Source organism: Pseudophryne corroboree, chromosome 4, assembly GCF_028390025.1.
Source record: "Pseudophryne corroboree isolate aPseCor3 chromosome 4, aPseCor3.hap2, whole genome shotgun sequence".
In the NCBI taxonomy this organism is placed as follows: domain Eukaryota; kingdom Metazoa; phylum Chordata; class Amphibia; order Anura; family Myobatrachidae; genus Pseudophryne; species Pseudophryne corroboree.
The window spans coordinates 269,837,191-269,858,357 of record NC_086447.1 but is presented as its reverse complement, the minus strand read 5'-3'; the positions used below and the strand labels follow the sequence as shown (position 1 = coordinate 269,858,357).

Here is a 21,167-nt window from a genome sequence, read left to right as displayed (position 1 = left end):
TCGTCTGCCCTTCTTGGGCATGATTCTGGACACAGACCAGAAAAGGGTTTTTCTTCCGATAGAAAAAGTGCAGGAACTCATGACTCTAGTCAAGAACCTGTTAAAGCCAAAACAAGTGTCAGTACATCATTGCACTCAAGTCTTGGGAAAAATGGTGGCTACATACGAAGCCATTCCCTTCGGCAGGTTCCATGCAAGGACCTTCCAATGGGACCTATTGGACAAATGGTCCGGGTCACATCTGCAAATGCATCAGCGGATCACCCCGTCTCCCAGGGCCAGGCTATCTCTCCTGTGGTGGCTGCAGAGTGCTCACCTTCTAGAGGGCCGCTGGTTCGGCATTCAGGACTGGATCCTGGTGACCACGGACGCGAGCCTTCGAGGTTGGGGAGCAGTCACACAGGGAAGAAATTTCCAAGGCCTTTGGTCAAGTCAAGAGACTTGTCTTCACATCAACATCCTGGAACTAAGGGCCATATACAACGCCCTACGTCAAGCGGAGACCTTACTTCGCGACCGACCAGTTCTGATCCAGTCAGACAACGTCACCGCAGTAGCTCATGTAAACCGCCAAGGCGGCACAAGGAGCAGAGTGGCAATGGCGGAAGCCACCAGAATTCTTCGCTGGTCGTAGAATCATGTAAGCGCACTGTCAGCAGTGTTCATTCCGGGAGTGGACAATTGGGAAGCAGACTTCCCCAGCAGACACGACTTGCATCCGGGAGAGTGGGGACTTCATCAGGAAGTCTTTGCACAGATTGCAAGTCGGTGGGGACTGCCCCAAATAGACATGATGGCGTCCCGTCTCAACAAAAAGCTACGAAGGTATTGCGCCAGGTCAAGAGACCCTCAGGCGATAGCTGTGGACGCCCTAGTGACTCCGTGGGTGTTCCAGTCGGTCTATGTATTTCCTCCTCTTCCTCTCATACCCAAGGTCAGGCCTGGCCAACCTGTGGCTCTCCAGCTGTTGTGAAACTACACATCCCAGCTTGCTCTACCACAGTTTTAGCATTCCCTAATAGCAAAACTGTGGCAAAGCATGCTGGGAATTGTAGTTTTACAACAGCTGGAGAGCCACAGGTTGGCCAGGCCTGCCCAAGGTGTTGAGAATAATAAGAAAAAGAGGAGTGAGAACAATACTCATTGTTCCGGATTGGCCACGAAAGACCTGGTATCCGGATCTGCAGGAAATGCTCACAGAAGATCCGTGGCCTCTTACTCTAAGACAGGACCTGTTCCAACAGGGTCCCTGTCTGTTCCAAGACTTACCGCGGCTGTGTTTGACGGCATGGCGGTTGAACGCCAGATCCTAGCGGAAAAAGGTATTCCGGATGAGGTCATTCCTACGCTATTAAAGGCTAGGAAGGATGTGACATCTAAACATTATCACCGAATATGGAGAAAATGTTTCTTGGTGTGAGGCCAGGAATGCTCCTACGGAAGAATTCCATCTAGGCCATTTTCTTCACTTCCTACAAACTGGAGTGAATTTGGGCCTAAAATTAGGCTCCATTAAAGTTCAGATTTCGGCCTTATCCATTTTCTTTCAAAAGGAATTGGCCTCTATGCCTGAAGTACAGACTTTTGTGAAGGGAGTACTGCATATTCAGCCTCCTTTTTGTACCTCCGGTGGCGCCTTGGGACCTTAACGTGGTGTTAAGTTTTCTTAAGTCACGTTGGTTTGAACCACTTACAACAGTGGAGTTGAAATATCTCACTTGGAAGGTGGTCATGTTAGCCTTGGCTTCGGCTAGGCGAGTTTCGGAATTAGTGGCTTTATCACATAAAAGCCCCTATCTGGTTTTCCATATGGATAGAGCGGAATTGCGGACCTGTCCTCAATTCCTACCTAAGGTGGTCTCATCCTTTCATATGAACCAACCTATTGTCGTGCCTGTGCCTACACGTGGCTTGGAGGATTCCGAGTCCCTTGATGTGGTCAGGGCTTTGAAGATTTACGTATCCAGAACGGCTAGGATCAGAAAAACAGAAGCACTGTTTGTCCTGTATGCAGCCAACAGACTATTGCTCGCTGGATCTGTAACACGATTCAGCAGGCGCATTCTACGGCAGGATTGCAGTTACCAAAATCGGTTAAGGCTCCTTCCACTAGGAAGGTGGGCTCGTCTTGGGCGGCTGCCCGAGGGGTCTCGGCACTACAGCTGTGCCGAGCTGCTACTTGGTTGGGGTCAAACACCTTTGCAAAGTTCTGTAAGTTTGATACCCTGGCTGAGGAGGACCTCCTGTTTGCTCAATCGGTGCTGCAGAGTCATCCGCACTCTCCCGCCCGTTTGGGAGCTTTGGTATAATCCCCATGGTCCTTATGGAGTCCCAGCATCCTCTAGGACGTTAGAGAAAATAAGATTTTAAACCTACCGGTAAATCTTTTTCTCGTAGTCCGTAGAGGATGCTGGGCGCCCGTCCCAAGTGCGGACTACTTCTGCAAGACTTGTATATAGTTATTGCTTTCATAAGGGTTATGTTATAGTTTCGTCGGTTTTAGACCAATGATATGTTGTTTTTTCATACTGTTAACTAGATAGTATATCACAAGTTATACGGTGTGGCTGGTATGAATCTTGCCCTTAGATTAACAAAAATCCTTTCCTCGTACTGTCCGTCTCCTCTGGGCACAGTTTCTCTAACTGAGGTCTGGAGGAGGGGCATAGAGGGAGGAGCCAGTGCACACCCAGATCCAAAGTCTTTCTTAAAGTGCCCATGTTTCCTGCGGAGCCCGTCTATCTCCATGGTCCTTACGGAGTCCCAGCATCCTCTATGGACTACGAGAAAAAGATTTACCGGTAGGTTTAAAATCTTATTTTCACACTGCCTGAGGCGGGTCGCACTCGGGAGCTCCCAGGGTGCGACTTGCCTCAGACACCTTTCACACCGTAGTCGGCAGCCCGGCATATTGCCAGGTTGCTGATGTCAGTGGGGGTGGAGCTTGGAGATCACATTATTTCCAAGCGCCGCCCGTACATATAGAGTGAATGGGAAACGGGTCACATCGACCCAGCTCCCGTTCACGCCACACGATGAGCTGGGTTGAACACGTGTTCAACCCTGCTCACGAACAGGGTTGAAATACAGGGTCACTCAACCTGGTATTTCAACCCTGGCACCTTTCACACCGCACATGAACACGTGTTATGCGTGTTCATGTGCCAAAAACCTGTGTTCAGAGGTTGCGGTGTGAAAGGGGTATAAATAGATCTCCGTTTAAAACACAAAAATAGGAGAAACCGTACGTGGACTCTGAATACCTAGAGTTAGGCCTGCACTATGAACAGTAGCCCTTTGATTGCGCAGGTGGTTTGTCATATATTTGCATGCATTTGTAAATGAGGGTATGTAGTCATTAGGTCAGCATTTCCGATGCCGACAATGTCCGAATGCTTACTTCAGGGTTGGGATAGGTTTAGGCACGCAAGGGAGGATCAGAGGTCTGACCCAGAAGTGACGGTCACATTGCTGTGCTGGAAGTTAGAAACTGAACTACAGCTGCTGCACCCGTCAGTAGCAGGTAAGTGACCAGTAGGCCACCAGGGATATGTCGACATTACTTGATGATTACCAACATGGTAAATGTTGGCATTATAACTGCTAACACATCATACCACACCCTAACTGAGACGCCTACATTTTATATACAGGTAGAATAGCAGACGAGATATTTTTCTGTTCTTCTCTTTTCTAGATAATACCTCCCTTTCTAGTATTGCCTGAGAGCTTATGAATTGAGCAATCTCCCATTTCTGTATTATTTACCATTTACACCTGAGTCTTCTCATCCTTCATGTTCTGTAAACGAGTCCCTATTATATAAGCTTATAGGTCACTTTTATGTTCTCTGTATGCATTACCAACTTTCCATCTTTGTGTATTTTCATCTTCTGACTTCCGCTTACAGGGTTCTATAAACTGTCCATTTCACTTGAGCACCAAATGAACAGATATATATCACTTGGTTATCATTCTATGTTGCCACATTGTGGGTGGGATGTATCAATCACCACATTTTGGATGCAATACAACCTGCCTCTTATCACATGCATAGCAGTATCAATAAATGTATTTACAATTTCGATGAAATTCACAACGGACAACGCTTCCGAAAAAGAGCTGTACTTTACAATTCTAGGTCTTCCGGGTTGTACATTTGCACATGCGCAAGCATTTGGGGACACTGAGAGGGATCCTACTGGATCCCTCGCGGTGCACCATTCAAATGGAAGCCCATCAGCTTCTATTGGGCAAAACCATCTTAAGATGACATTGCATATTGGGTCCAAGCTCTGGAAACTATCTTATCCTGGAGCTTGGTACATATGTGAAATCCTGCAAACACTCTTTACTCTTTCTGAGTTTTGGTCACATTTTGCTTTTAGTACATACTGCCCTGTATTGTGTGTGGTCATTCAAACATTGCATTCGCTAGGTCTAGAACACTGTCCTATCTTGGTTCTTCTGTATCCACCTTCCTCTAACAGCTGGATTAACATAAAGTGTTCAGTCCTAGATCTTTTGCACTTCTCTATCTATATTGTCTCTTGTCAAACCTAATTCATTTAGATATCAGTATCTATATACAGATGGTATCCAAATGTATCCTCATCGGGTAGCTACCTGACATCTCTATTCTGTTAACACAAATATAAACCCTTCAAGCTCTGTGCTTAGGTATCATCCATGACTGTCCATTGTACGCCACAAACATTCCTGTTTTATATAAAGTCTTGCATGCAAACATTTTATTTTTTATTTTTAACACTATTCAGCACAGAACAAGTTTGAGGTCTGTAAGGAAATTCCTTACAACTATTAGTTTGCTTTTATGGAGGTTTTACTTTGGATTGTCTTTGCAGGGTGGCCCAGAAGCGTGAAGATGCTGTCTCCAGAGAAGTAACCCGCAAGCTATCTGAAGCCGACAGCAGGAAGATGTCTCGTAAGGAAAAGGATGAGAGGTAAAAGGCCTCACCTGGTCAGTCAGCTTATGTTCCATTAGGGAGTATGTCAGTTCCGTCATTTTATTAAAATACCTTTTTCTAAGGGGGATATCCAATCACCCATGGTACATTACTGCAAGTAATGATATAGCCTGTGGTTATCCTATTAGGTCCTCAGGCAGGCAAAACAAAATCCCTGCGAAGTGCCAGCTTTTCAGGGCTGTGGGGCCGATAGCACTGAGGTTTCACTGAACCTTTTGTGTTTTCGCGCACAATTTTTATTTAATTTTTTATGGAAGATCAAATTGGATTCCCGTAAGAAAATATTGGTGAAGAATCACAAGACTCCCATTTTCTGCTCCTGATGTTTCATTGCACCTAATTGGATACCGCCCTATATGTTTCTAATTTCAGGAAAGTTATTTGCGGTGTTATAACCATTAATAACTTTACGTTTTTTATTTACGTGGTGTAAGGATTCTTTGGAAGAAAAATGAAGTCGCCGACTATGAGGCTACCACCTTCTCCATTTTCTACAACAACACACTATTCCTAGTGCTGGTTATTGTTGCCTCATTCTTCCTGCTGAAGAGCTTCAACCCTACAGTGTATCCTTTGTGTCACAGTGCTGTCTGCTAAACATCTGCAGCATGGTCAATAACATGGGTTTTAGTTGTGTTTTTTAGAGCTGTGAAAAGAGGAGTGCATCTACCCCAGAATGTGTCTTGAGAGGTCAGCTGGCTTTTAAAAATTGCACTGTAGTCAGATGTCCTTGGTACCTGACCAAAAGATTGCAGTGAAATTGAGATAGGCAGGTCTTGTTACCTGTGCCATAACACTGAGTATCTGGTGCAGGACATCTGACTACAGTACAAGCCTCTAGTCATGAGGTAATGGAGAATAAGCAAAACCAATGTCTGGGCCTAGTTTTATCTATTTGTTTTTCTCACTAATTCATCTGTTAATTCTTTACCAGTAATCCCAGTACTGTGCCTTCATCCATTCTTTGCCTTTTATTTCAGAAACAATTGTTGCATAAATGTTTAGTTTAGCTTCCATGGCTTCTGGAAATTATTTCCTTAGCTGTACTGCTCAGAAACTACATTTTGTCCATAAGCGCATCGTCTGGCCTTATCGCACTGCTTTCTACAGGATCAAAGTAAATGCCCTGAGCATTAATAATATGGTGCAACAAAGTGGGTTTTTTTTTTTCTTTTTTTCAGAAACGTGTACAATAAACATCGGGTTGGTTTTCCCTTCGTGTTCTTATTTGCTATTCCTGAAAATTTAGTATTTATACTGCAGCTGTTAACATCTTATGAGATTTCACTCGGGAAAGGAACCATATGTTCTTTCATTATATGTAGTGCTTTTGTTCTCATGCGTCTGTCATTTGATGGTCAATTAGGAAATCTTAGATAAGGGCCAAATGTTTAATTAACATTGTTAAAAAAAAAAGGGTGTGGCTGTATCCTGTGGTCCTGGAGCATAGACAGAGCAAGCATAGCTATAATCACGTCAATGCAGTAACAGACATTGGTGTAGATGTATGAAGCAGTGATGAGATTGGAGAAGTGTGCCATGGCAACCAATCAGCTTTGAAGGAACCATTTATCAAGCGCATTCTATAACATACGTAGCAGCTGACTGGTTGCCTGGCACACTTCTTCACTCACAGACTTCTCTACTCTTATCGCTGCTTCATACTAGGGAGGCCAATCCCTGGGCTTTTTTCAATACCGTGTATCGGGATTGAAAAAAGGTAAGTCCCGGGATTGGGTTGAAGACCCGTCCAGCCCACACAAATATCCAGACTCACAGGCCGTGGGTGACGAGGTGAGGTCTGGGTGCCACGGGCAGCTGGCGACAGACTCTCCATCGGGGATGGGAGGGCTCGCAGGCGGCGAGGTCCAGGCGGCTGGAGTCGGACTGTGCAGTGTGACCTCAGACATCATGTCACGCTGTGCAGTATACACTTCCGGCTGCAATGGGAACCCCTGCAGCGTCTGAGCCTCCTGAGGGTGCTCAATGCTGTCCAGCAATCCCTGGGATTAGAGCATTGAATCCCAGGCGTTTTTTGGCCTAAATCCTGGGATCCCACCAATGCCGGGATTGGCCTCCCTACTTCATACGTCTATCCCAGTGTGACAGCAGAGGAGAGGCACAGCCATTTATGTTTAAGTAAGTAGAGACACTGGAGGCATTGTTTTCTAAATAGATAATTTTGTAATACAGGATACAATATTCTTTTTAGTGTATCAGTAAATATATAATAAAAGCAAATTATACTTACCGATAATTTTGTTTCTTCAAGATACTTCATGGCAGACATTACTCTGGGGATTGTATCCCATCCTCCTAATACTAGACAGGTAGTTTTTTCAATGGTTAGGGACCGCCCACTCTGGGTATATAATACCGCTCCTCCCCTTCCTCCTTAGTCTTTTGAGTGTCTCCTTACCACTGGTTCCTATGAAAAAAAAACTTACTAAGGAAGGGTATATTGTAGGCTGCCATGAAGTATCTTGAAGAGACGAAGTTATCGGTAAGTATAATTTGCTTTTTTCTCCTGCGCTACTTCATGGCAGCCATTACTCTGGGATATACTGTACCAACGCTCAATAAAGGGAGGGTAACAGAACACACAAGAGACCTTGGTCCAAATGCTGAATACTAATAATTATTTATTAAAATGCCCCCTCAGGGACATGTTTCCCAAAGTGGCCGTCTACAACATCCAATTCATAATGACTAGAGAACGTATGTATCGATGACCAGGTAGCTGCTGCACATATGTTCTTCGCTGACACTCGAGTCTTCTTAACCCACGAAGTTGCTATAGCCCTGGTAGAGTGTGCCTCCAGTTCTTCCGGAATTCTACGACCACTTTCCTCATATACAAACATTAAAAAATTCTCTAATCCATCTTTCTCTAACGTCCTAGTGGATGCTGGGGACTCCGAAAGGACCATGGGGAATAGCGGCTCCGCAGGAGACTGGGCACAAAGTAAAAGCTTTAGGACTAGCTGGTGTGCACTGGCTCCTCCCCCTATGACCCTCCTCCAAGCCTCAGTTAAGATTTTGTGCCCGAACGAGAAGGGTGCAATCTAGGTGGCTCTCCTGAGCTGCTTAGAGTAAAAGTTTAAATAGGTTTTTTTATTTTCAGTGAGACCTGCTGGCAACAGGCTCACTGCATCGAGGGACTAAGGGGAGAAGAAGCGAACTCACCTGCGTGCAGAGTGGATTGGGCTTCTTAGGCTACTGGACATTAGCTCCAGAGGGACGATCACAGGCCCAGCCATGGATGGGTCCCGGAGCCGCGCCGCCGGCCCCCTTACAGAGCCAGAAGAGTGAAGAGGTCCGGAAAATCGGCGGCAGCAGAAGACGTCCTGTCTTCAATAAGGTAGCGCACAGCACCGCAGCTGTGCGCCATTGCTCTCAGCACACTTCACACTCCGGTCACTGAGAGTGCAGGGCGCTGGGGGGGGGGGCGCCCTGGGACGCAATGAAAATACCTTAAATGGCTAAAAATACATCACATCCTGGGCTATATGGATGTATTTAACCCCTGCCAGTTTTCCACAAAAAAGCGGGAGAAAGGCAGCCGAAAAAGGGGCGGAGCCTATCTCCTCAGCACACAAGCGCCATTTTTTCCTCACAGCTCCGTTGTAGGAAGGCTCCCTGACTCTCCCCTGCAGTCCTGCATACAGCAGCTATATTAGGGAAAAACACTTGTATAAGGTTATCCCTGTATATATATATATAGCGCTCTGGTGTGTGCTGGCAAACTCTCCCTCTGTCTCCCCAAAGGGCTAGTGGGGTCCTGTCCTCTATCAGAGCATTCCCTGTGTGTGTGCTGTGTGTCGGTACGCTGTGTCGACATGTATGAGGAGGAAAATGGTGTGGAGGCGGAGCAATTGCCTGTGTTAGTGATGTCACCCCCTAGGGAGTCGACACCTGACTGGATGGTCTTATGGAAAGAATTACGTGATAGTGTCGGCACTTTACAAAAGACTGTTGACGACATGAGACAGCCGGCAAATCAGTTAATACCTGTACAGGCGTCTCAAACACCGTCAGGGGCTATAAAACGCCCGTTACCTCAGGTCGATACAGACACTGACACGGACACTGACTCCAGTGTCGACGGTGAGGAAACAAACGTATTTTCCAGTAGGGCCACACGTTACATGATCACGGCAATGAAGGAGGTTTTGAACATTTCTGATACTACAAGTACCACAAAAAAGGGTATTATGTGGGGTGTGAAAAAACTACCCGTAGTTTTTCCTGAATCAGATGAATTAAATGAGGTGTGTGATGAAGCGTGGGTTTCCCCCGATAAAAAACTGCTAATTTCTAAAAAATTATTGGCATTATACCCTTTCCCGCCAGAGGTTAGGGCGCGTTGGGAAACACCCCCTAGCGTAGATAAGGCGCTCACACGCTTATCAAAACAAGTGGCGTTACCGTCCCCTGATACGGCCGCCCTCAAGGAACCAGCTGATAGGAAGCTGGAAAATATCCTTAAAAGTATATACACACATACTGGTATTATACTGCGACCAGCAATCGCCTCAGCCTGGATGTGCAGTGCTGGGGTGGCTTGGTCGGATTCCCAGACTGAAAATATTGATACCCTGGACAGGGACAATATATTATTGACTATAGAGCATTTAAAGGATGCATTTCTATATATGCGAGATGCACAGAGGGATATTTGCACTCTGGCATCAAGAGTAAGTGCGATGTCCATTTCTGCCAGAAGAGGATTATGGACGCGACAGTGGTCAGGGGATGCGGATTCCAAACGGCATATGGAAGTATTGCCGTATAAAGGGGAGGAGTTATTTGGGGTCGGTCTATCGGACCTGGTAGCCACGACAACGGCTGGAAAATCCACCTTTTTACCCCAAGTCACCTCGCAGCAGAAAAAGATACCGTCTTTTCAGGCTCAGTCCTTTCGTCCCCATAAGGGCAAGCGGGCAAAAGGCCACTCATATCTGCCCCGGGGCAGAGGAAGGGGAAAAAGACTGCAGCAAACAGCCTCTTCCCACGAACAGAAGCCCTCCCCCGCTTCTGCCAAGTCCTCAGCATGACGCTGGGGCCTTACAAGCGGACTCGGGCACGGTGGGGGCCCGTCTCAAGAATTTCAGCGCGCAGTGGGCACACTCGCAAGTAGGACCCCTGGATCCTGCAGGTAGTATCTCAGGGGTACAAATTGGAATTCGAGACGTCTCCCCCTCGCCGGTTCCTGAAGTCTGCTTTACCAACGTCTCCCCCCGACAGGGAGGCGGTATTGGAAGCCATTCACAAGCTGTATTCCCAGCAGGTGATAATCAAGGTACCCCTCCTACAACAGGGAAAGGGGTATTATTCCACGCTGTTTGTGGTACCGAAGCCGGACGGCTCGGTGAGACCCATTTTAAATCTGAAATCCTTGAACACTTACATAAAAAGGTTCAAGTTCAAGATGGAGTCACTCAGAGCAGTGATAGCGAACCTGGAAGAAGGGGACTATATGGTGTCTCTGGACATCAAGGATGCTTACCTCCATGTCCCAATTTGCCCTTCTCACCAAGGGTACCTCAGGTTTGTGGTACAGAACTGTCACTATCAGTTTCAGACGCTGCCGTTTGGATTGTCCACGGCACCCCGGGTCTTTACCAAGGTAATGGCCGAAATGATGATTCTTCTTCGAAGAAAAGGCGTCTTAATTATCCCTTACTTGGACGATCTCCTGATAAGGGCAAGGTCCAGAGAACAGTTAGAGGTCGGAGTAGCACTATCTCAAGTAGTACTACGACCGCACGGATGGATTCTAAATATTCCAAAATCGCAGCTGATTCCGACGACACGTCTGCTGTTCCTAGGGATGATTCTGGACACAGTCCAGAAAAAGGTGTTTCTCCCGGAGGAGAAAGCCAAGGAGTTATCCGACCTAGTCAGGAACCTCCTAAGACCAGGCCAAGTGTCAGTACATCAATGCACAAGGGTCCTGGGAAAGATGGTGGCTTCTTACGAAGCCATTCCATTCGGCAGATTCCACGCAAGAACTTTTCAGTGGGATCTGCTGGACAAATGGTCCGGATCGCATCTTCAAATGCATCAGCGGATAACCCTGTCTCCAAGGACAAGGGTGTCTCTCCTGTGGTGGTTACAGAGTGCTCATCTCCTAGAGGGCCGCAGATTCGGCATTCAGGATTGGGTCCTGGTGACCACGGATGCCAGCCTGAGAGGCTGGGGAGCAGTCACACAGGGAAGAAATTTCCAGGGCTTGTGTTTAAGCATGGAAACGTCACTTCACATAAATATCCTGGAACTAAGGGCCATTTACAATGCCCTAAGTCAGGCAAGACCTCTGCTTCAGGGTCAGCCGGTGTTGATCCAGTCGGACAACATCACGGCAGTCGCCCACGTAAACAGACAGGGCGGCACAAGAAGCAGGAGGGCAATGATGGAAGTGGCAAGGATTCTTCGCTGGGCGGAGAATCATGTGATAGCACTGTCAGCAGTGTTCATTCCGGGAGTGGACAACTGGGAAGCAGACTTCCTCAGCAGACACGATCTTCACCCGGGGGAGTGGGGACTTCACCCAGAAGTCTTCTACATGATTGTGAACCGTTGGGAAAAACCAAAGGTGGACATGATGGCGTCCCGCCTCAACAAAAAACTGGACAGATATTGCGCCAGGTCAAGGGACCCTCAGGCAATAGCTGTGGACGCTCTGGTAACACCGTGGGTGTACCAGTCAGTGTATGTGTTCCCTCCTCTTCCTCTCATACCAAAAGTACTGAGAATCATAAGAAGGAGAGGAGTAAAGACTATACTCGTGCCTCCGGATTGGCCAAGAAGGACTTGGTACCCGGAAATTCAAGAGATGCTCACGGAAGACCCGTGGCCTCTACCTCTAAGAAAGGACCTGCTCCAGCAGGGACCATGTCTGTTCCAAGACTTACCGCTGCTGCGTTTGACGGCATGGCGGTTGAACGCCGGATCCTGAAGGAAAAAGGCATTCCGGATGAAGTCATCCCTACCCTGATCAAAGCCAGGAAGGATGTAACCATACAACATTATCACCGTATTTGGCGTAAATATGTTGCGTGGTGCGAGGCCAGGAAGGCCCCTACAGAGGAATTTCAACTGGGTCTTTTCCTGCATTTCCTGCAAACAGGACTGTCTATGGGCCTCAAATTAGGGTCCATTAAGGTTCAAATTTCGGCCCTGTCAATATTCTTCCAAAAAGAACTGGCTTCTGTTCCTGAAGTTCAGACGTTTGTCAAGGGAGTACTGCATATACAGCCTCCTTTTGTGCCTCCAGTGGCACCTTTGGGATCTCAATGTAGTTTTGGGATTCCTAAAATCACATTGGTTTGAACCACTCACCACTGTGGACTTAAAATATCTCACATGGAAAGTGGTAGTGCTGTTAGCCCTGGCTTCAGCCAGGCGTGTCTCAGAATTGGCGGCTTTATCCTATAAAAGCCCTTACCTAATTTTTCATACGGACAGGGCAGAATTGAGGACTCGTCCTCAATTTCTTCCTAAGGTGGTTTCGGCATTTCACTTAAACCAGCCTATTGTGGTGCCTGCGGCTACTAGGGACTTGGAGGATTCCAAGTTGCTGGACGTGGTCAGGGCCCTGAAAATATATGTTTCCAGGACGGCTGGAGTCAGAAAATCTGATTCGCTGTTTATCCTGTATGCACCCAACAAGCTGGGTGCTCCTGCTTCTAAGCAGACGATTGCTCGTTGGATTTGTAGTACAATTCAGCTTGCACATTCTGTGGCAGGCCTGCCACAGCCAAAATCTGTAAAAGCCCATTCCACACGGAAAGTGGGCTCATCTTGGGCGGCTGCCCGAGGGGTCTCGGCTTTACAACTTTGCCGAGCAGCTACTTGGTCAGGGGCAAACACGTTTGCTAAATTCTACAAATTTGATACCCTGGCTGAGGAGGACCTGGAGTTCTCTCATTCGGTGCTGCAGAGTCATCCGCACTCTCCCTCCCGTTTGGGAGCTTTGGTATAATCCCCATGGTCCTTTCGGAGTCCCCAGCATCCACTAGGACGTTAGAGAAAATAAGAATTTACTTACCGATAATTCTATTTCTCATAGTCCGTAGTGGATGCTGGGCGCCCATCCCAAGTGCGGATTGTCTGCATTACTTGTACATAGTTATTGTTACAAAAATCGGGTTATTGTTGTTGTGAGCCATCTTTTCAGAGGCTCCTCTGTTATCATACTGTTAACTGGGTTCAGATCACAAGTTGTACGGTGTGATTGGTGTGGCTGGTATGAGTCTTACCCGGGATTCAAAATCCTTCCTTATTGTGTACGCTCGTCCGGGCACAGTATCCTAACTGAGGCTTGGAGGAGGGTCATAGGGGGAGGAGCCAGTGCACACCAGCTAGTCCTAAAGCTTTTACTTTGTGCCCAGTCTCCTGCGGAGCCGCTATTCCCCATGGTCCTTTCGGAGTCCCCAGCATCCACTACGGACTATGAGAAATAGAATTATCGGTAAGTAAATTCTTATTATAAATTGTTTGCTTAGTGGGCAATACTTAGTCTTCCGAAACTCTTTAACTCTTTCCAAGTAAATCAAGATAGCACTGGTTAAATCTACGTTATGCATCTTTTCTTCCTCCTCTTTCTGTGGTTGTGGATAAAAAGATGGTAACACAATGTCCTGATTCAAATGAAACTCGGACACTACTTTGGGTAGAAAATTCGGATTGGTTCTTTTATTTTTTTAAATCGGGTATTTTTTTTTATTGTTTTGCAAAAGAAAAAAAAGAACATAACAAACAAGTGTAATAAACATTTACAAAATCAAATTAGTGCTTTGCAAGTAGTTCTTCTACATATTAATTGCATATGTGGATATAGGACACAGTCAAATCCACTCATCAAAACACATTTAAACAGATATAGAAGAGTAAACAAAAGAATCAAATTTCGTGCTAGAATACATGAGAAGAAAATGAAGGGAGGCGAGCCGGGCCGTACCAGAAGCAGTGCACCACTGCAATCGACACACAGACTCATTATTTAAAGCAGGGGGTCAAGAGAGTACGGAGAGTTCCTCCAAAGAGCCCAAATCTTATCAAATTTCAATAGAGAATTACATTTAGTGTACATAAATCGTTCATGGGAAAGAGTAGAATTTACAAGGGCAACCCATTCAGCAGATGATGGAGGAGCACTAGCCATCCAAGTGCGAGCGATACACACCCGGGCCAATGCTAGAACAATATTCACATAAAGGCAGGAGTGAAGTGGGAGGCAGTCCCTCAAATCAAGACCAAATATACAGATACGCGGAGTCAACAACGGGATCCGAATACCCGTACGGGCTATAGATATTGTGACACCCTACCAAAAAGCATACACCCATGGGCATTGATTCGGATTGGTTCTTAAAACAACTCTGTCAGGGAAGAAATTTAGGTAAGGTTCCTCTGACCACAGAGCCTGTAATTCACCAATTCTTCTGGATGGCTACCAGAAAAACTACTTTCCATGTTAATAATTTCACCGAAATTTCATGTAATTGTTCAAAAGGAAGCAACATTAAAGCATTTAACAACGAATTCAGGTCCCATGGTGCAAGAACTGATCTAATTCAAGGTCGTATCCTATTTATTTATTTTTTTTCACCAATTCTCGTGACAATCTCCGCTCCAACAAGACACTAATAGGCCCTACACACTGGGCGATAATACGCAAAGATATGAATGATCTCGTTTGTTAATGAACGAGAACCCGTTCATATCTTTGAGTGTGGAGGCACCAGCGATGAACGATGCGCGGCCCCGCGCTCCTTCATCGCTGGTGCCCCGTCGCCTGTGCATGCAGGCCAATATGGACAATCTCGTCCATATTTGCCTGCACTTCTATGGAGCCGTGTGACGGGGGGAGTGAAGAAACTTCACACCCCCGCCGCCGTTGGGCAGCTCTGCGGCGGATCGCTCAATGTCTAGGGCCCTTAAGAGCTGATCTCTGATAGTGAATACTGCCAGTCCCTTTTCAAAGCCATCCAACAAGAATTGCAAGACTTAAGACATATCCACTTTTTGAGCGTCGAACCTTGAATTAGACCAAGACAAAAGGTTCTCCAGATCCTCAAATAAATATTAGAGGATACTTTCTTGCCTGAATCAATAGACTTGACTTGATCTGACAGGCCCTTTTCCCTCAGTAGCTGCCGTTCAATCTCCATGCTGTCAAATGAAGCTGCTGCAGATTCGGATGCAACACTGGCCCCTGATGTAACAGATCCCTCAGAGGCAACATCCAAGGTTCCTGTACCGCCATCCTCAGTACTGAATGAAACCAGATTCTTTTTGGCCAATAAGGAAGAACTATTATGACTTGTGCCTTCTCTTCCCTGATTTTCTTTAGAATACGGGTAATCATTGGAAACAGAGGGAATACATATGCCAGCTTGAATGTCCATGGTAGGGAGAAGACATCTACCCCTCCTGTTCCTGGGAGATGATAACGGGAGAAAAATAAAGAACCTTTGCAATGATATGCGTGGCCTTTAGGTCCACCTGAGGCGGTCCAAATCTCTGTATAACTTCTTGGAACACTAGGTCGTTCAATTCCCACTCTCCTCCTAGCACTTTTTGTCTGCTGATGAAATCTGCTACCACATTGTTTACTCTTGGAACATGGAAAGCTGACAGTTTTGAGATTACTTTCGGCCCATTCTGGTATCTTTGATACTTCTCTCATTATCATCTGACTTCTAGCGCCACCTTGCCGATTCAGATAGGCTACCACTGCTACATTGTTCGAAAATATCTTGGGATGACTCCCCCGCAACTGATCTTGAAAATATTTTAGCACATTCCATACCGCTCTAATCTCTTTGTGATTTGAAGACAGCCTTCTTTCCTTTTAGGCCCACCGACAATGGAAATTTTGTAGTAACAAATGTGCCCCTCATCCTATTGCACTTGCATCTGTTGTTAGAACCAGACAAGCTTTGTCTACCGTGGGGATTGACTCCCACCTTTCCCTGTCCCCAGAGGGGAACGGATATGCCACTGGAATTCTTTTGGGAACATGTATCTTTTTGTCAGGATTTTCCCAAGCCTTTTCAAAAAGTGCGTTCAGTTCATGAGGGAGGAAACGTTACCTCAGGTTTCTTTCCTTTATACATACAGACCCTAGTATCAGGGACAGCAGGGTCCTCAGTGATATGTAATACGTCTTTTATCGCCACAATCGTACTGAATACTCTTAGCCAGTTTTGGATGTAATCTGGCATCACTATAGTCGACACTGGAATCAGAGTCCGTGTCGGTATCTGCTATCTGGGTAAATGCACGTTTCTGTGACCCCGAAGGGGTCTGGGCCTGTGACAAAGCATCTTCCATGGATTTCCTCCATGTCTGGTTCTTAGACTCAGATTGATCAAATCTCTTAGCCAACTTAGTCACATTTGCGTTTAAAACACTCAACATATTCACCCAATCATCCATCGGTGGTGCCGACACAGTCACTCTCACAGTATTTTCTCTTACGTCCTAGAGGATGCTGGGGACTCTGTAAGGACCATGGGGATAGATGGGCTCCGCAGAAGACATGGGCACTTTAAGAAAGACTTTAGGTATGGGTGTGCACTGGCTCCTCCCTCTATGCCCCTCCTCCAGACCTCAGTTTACTACTGTGCCCAGAGGAGACTGGGTGCATTACAGGGAGCTCTCCTGAGTTTCCTGATAAAAGTATATTTGTTAGGTTTTTTATTTTCAGGGAGCCTGCTGGCAACAGACTCCCTGCATCGAGGGACTGAGGGGAGAGAAACAGACCTACTTTAATGTTAGGCTCTGTTTCTTAGGCTACTGGACACCATTAGCTCCAGAGGGATCGGTACGCAGGTCTCACCCTCGCCGTCCGTCCCAGAGCCGCGCCGCCGTCCTCCTCGCAGAGCCGGAAGATGGAAACCGGGTGAGTATGAGAAGAAAGAAGACTTCAGAGGCGGCAGAAGACTTCAGATCTTCACTGAGGTAACGCACAGCAGTAACGCTGTGCGCCATTGCTCCCACACAGCACACACAAACGGCAGTCACTGTAAGGGTGCAGGGCGCAGGGGGGGCGCCCTGGGCAGCAATAAACCTTGTTTTCTGGCAAAAGTATATATATACAGCTGGGCACTGTATATATAAAGAGCCCCAGCCAGGTTTTTAGATATTTGAGCGGGACAGAAGCCCGCCGCTGAGGGGACGGGGCTTCTTCCTCAGCACTCACCAGCGCCATTTTTCTCCACAGCACAGCGCTGAGAGGAAGCTCCCCGGACTCTCCCCTGCTTATCCACGGTGAAAGAGGGTTTTAAAGAAGGGGGGGGCACAAATAAGGGGGTATGCAAAATACAGCGCTATCTAGGTAAACATATTGTGTGTGTTTTTTCCTGGGTCATATAGCGCTGGGTGTGTGCTGGCATACTCTGTCTCTCCAAAGGGCCTTGTGGGGGAACTGTCTTCAGATAAGAGGATTCCCTGAGTGTGGTGTGTCGGTACGCGTGTGTCGACATGTCTGAGGTAGAAGGCTTTCCTAGGGAGGAGGAGCAAATGAATGTGGTGTCTCCGTCGACAACGCCGACACCTGACTGGATGGATATGTGGAATGTTTTAAGTGCTAATGTAAATTTATTGCACAAAAGATTAGACAAAGCGGAAGCTAGGGAACAGCCAGGGAGTCAACCCATGTCTGTCCCTATGTCGCAGGGGCCTTCGGGGTCTCAAAAGCGCCCACTATCCCAGACACGGATTCTGACTCCAGTGTCGACTACGATGATGCAAAGTTACAGCCAAAAGTGGCTAAATGTATTCGATATATGATTATTGCAATAAAAGATGTTTTGCATATCACAGAGAAACCCCCTGTCCCTGACACGAGGGTACACATGTATAAGGGAAAGAAACCTGAGGTAACCTTTCCTCCCTCACATGAGCTGAACGAGTTATGTGAAAAAGCTTGGAAATCTCCAGACAAAAAACTGCAGATTCCCAAAAGGATTCTTATGGCGTATCCTTTCCCGCCAACGGACAGGATACGGTGGGAATCCTCCCCTAGGGTGGACAAAGCGTTGACACGCTTATCCAAAAAGGTAGCGCTGCCATCCCAAGATACGGCTGCCCTCAGGGATCCTGCTGATCGCAAGCAGGAGGTTACCTTGAAGTCCATATACACACATTCGGGTACCTTACTCAGACCGGCTATTGCGTCGGCTTGGGTGTGTAGCGCTGTAGCAGCATGGACAGATGCCTTATCAGTGGAAATTGAAACCCTGGGTAAGGATACCATCTTATTGACCCTAGGACATATAAAAGATGCCGTCATATATGAGAGATGCTCAAAGAGACATTGGTCTACTGGGTTCTAGAATCAACGCTATGTCGATTTCTGCTAGACGAGTCCTATGGACCCGGCAGTGGACAGGTGATGCCGACTCAAAGAGGCATATGGAGGTTTTACCTTTCAAGGGTGAGGAATTGTTTGGGGAAGGTCTCTCGGACCTGGTCTCCACAGCTACAGCTGGTAAATCAAATTTTTTGCCTTATATTCCCTCACAGCCTAAGAAAGCACCACATTATCAAATGCAGTCCTTTCGGTCACAGAGAAACAAGAGAGTACGAGGTGAGTCCTTTCTTGCCAGAGGTAAGGGCAGAGGGAAAAAGCTGCACAACACAGCTAGTTCCCAGGAACAGAAGTCCTCCCCGGCCTCTACAAAATCCACCGCATGACGCTGGGGCTCCGCTAAGGGAGTCCGCCCCAGTGGGGGCACGTCTTCGAGTTTTCAGCCACATCTGGGTTCACTCACAGGTGGATTCCTGGGCAATAGAAATTGTTTCTCAGGGTTACAAGCTGGAATTCGAAGAGGTGCCTCCTCGCCGGTTTTTCAAATCGGCCCTGCCGACTTCTCCCCCAGAACGGGAGATAGTGTTAAATGCAATTCACAAATTGTATATTCAACAGGTGGTGGTCAAGGTTCCCCTACTTCAACAAGGGAGGGGATATTACTCAACCCGGTTTGTAGTCCCGAAACCGGACGGTTCGGTCAGACCCATTCTAAATTTAAAATACCTGAACCTATACTTGAAAAGGTTCAAGTTCAAGAAGGAATCGCTCAGGGCGGTCATCGCCAGCCTGGAAGGGGGGGAATTTATGGTATCTCTGGACATAAAGGATGCATACCTTCATGTTCCTATATATCCACCTCATCAGGCGTACCTGAGATTTGCGGTAAAGGATTGTCATTACCAATTTCAGACGTTGCTGTTTGGGCTTTCCACAGCCCCGAGAATTTTCACCAAGGTAATGGCGGAAATGATGGTGCTCCTGCACAAGCAAGGTGTCACAATTATCCCGTACTTGGACAATCTCCTCATAAAAGCGAGATCACGGCAGAAGTTGCTGAGCAGCGTATCACTTTCACTGAAGGTGTTACAGCGACACGGCTGGATTCTCAATATTCCAAAGTCGCAGCTGAATCCTACGACTCGTCTGCCGTTCTTGGGCATGATTCTGGACACAGACCAGAAAAGGGTTTTTCTTCCGATAGAAAAAGCGCAGGAACTCATGACTCTAGTCAAGAACCTGTTGAAGCCAAAACAAGTGTCAGTACATCATTGCACTCAAGTCCTGGGAAAAATGGTGGCGACATACGAAGCCATTCCCTTCGGCAGGTTGCATGCACGGACCTTCCAATGAGACCTATTGGACAAATGGTCCGGGTCACATCTGCAAATGCATCAGCGGATCACCCTGTCTCCCAGGGCGAGGCTATCTCTCCTGTGGTGGCTGCAGAGTGCTCACCTTCTAGAGGGCCGCAGGTTCGGCATTCAGGACTGGATCCTGGTGACCACGGACGCGAGCCTCCGAGGTTGGGGAGCAGTCACACAAGGAAGAAATTTCCAAGGCCTTTGGTCAAGTCAAGAGACTTGTCTTCACATCAACGTCCTGGAGCTGAGGGCCATATACAACGCCCTTCGTCAAGCAGAGACCTTGCTTCGCGACTTACCAGTTCTGATCCAGTCAGACAACATCACCGCAGTGGCTCATGTAAACCGCCAGGGCGGCACAAGGAGCAGAGTGGCAATGGCGGAAGCCACCAGGATTCTTCGCTGGGTGGAAAATCATGTAAGCGCATTGTCAGCAGTGTTCATTCCGGGAGTGGACAACTGGGAAGCAGACTTCCTCAGCAGACACGACTTGCATCCAGGAGAGTGGGGACTTCATCAGGAAGTCTTCGCACAGATTGCAAGCCAGTAGGGACTGCCCCAGATAGACATGATGGCGTCCCGCCTCAACAAAAAGCTGCAGAGGTATTGCGCCAGGTCAAGAGACCCTCAGGCGGTAGCTGTGGACGCCCTAGTGACACCGTGGGTGTTCCAGTCGGTCTATGTGTTTCCTCCTCTTCCTCTCATCCCAAAGGTGTTGAGAATAATAAAAAAAAGAGGAGTACAGACAACTCTCATTGTTCCAGATTGGCCACGAAGGGCCTGGTATCCGGATCTGCAGGAGATGCTCACAGAAGATCCGTGGCCTCTTCCTCTAAGACAGGACCTGTTGCAACAGGGGCCCTGTCTGTTCCAAGACTTACCGCGGCTGCGTTTGACGGCATGGCGGTTGAACGCCGGATCCTAGCGGAAAAGGGCATTCCGGATGAGGTCCTACTCTGCTAAAGGCTAGGAAGGACGTGACAGCTAAACATTATCACTGTATATGGAGAAAATATGTTTCTTGGTGTGAGGCCAGGAATGCTCCTACGGAAGAATTCCATCTGGGCCGTTTCCTTCACTTCCTACAAACTGGAGTGAATTTGGGCCTAAAATTAGGCTCCATTAAGGTTCAGATTTCGGCCTAATCCATTTTCTTTCAAAAATAATTGGCTTCTCTCCCAGAAGTACAGACTTTTGTGAAGGGAGTGCTGCATATTCAGCCTCCTTTTGTACCTCTGTACTGGTTTGAACCACTTAAAACGGTGGAGTTAAAATATCTCACTATGGAAGGTAGTCATGTTGTTAGCCTTGGCTTCGGCTAGGCGAGTTTCGGAGTTGGCGGCTTTGTCTCATAAAAGCCCCTATCTAGTTTTCCATATGGATAGAGCGGAATTGCGGACCCGTCCTCAATTTTTGCCTAAGGTGGTGTCATCTTTTCATATGAACCAACCTATTGTGGTGCCTGTGGCTACACGAGACTTGGAGGATTCC

At 47.2% G+C, this 21,167-nt stretch overlaps 1 protein-coding gene across 1 annotated transcript in view; it reads left to right on the top strand.

The window, feature by feature from the left end:
• The window catches only part of SSR3 (signal sequence receptor subunit 3), a 28,617-nt gene extending 22,416 nt beyond the window's left edge, over nt 1-6,201 (top strand). The window contains exons 3-5 of the mRNA XM_063916120.1: nt 4,866-4,964; nt 5,423-5,554; nt 6,043-6,201. Coding sequence (XP_063772190.1) covers nt 4,866-4,964; nt 5,423-5,554; nt 6,043-6,109 — 298 coding nt within the window. The 3' untranslated portion in view covers nt 6,110-6,201. The remainder of the gene's footprint in view (nt 1-4,865; nt 4,965-5,422; nt 5,555-6,042) is intronic.
• Nucleotides 6,202-21,167: the final 14,966 nt, after the last annotated feature.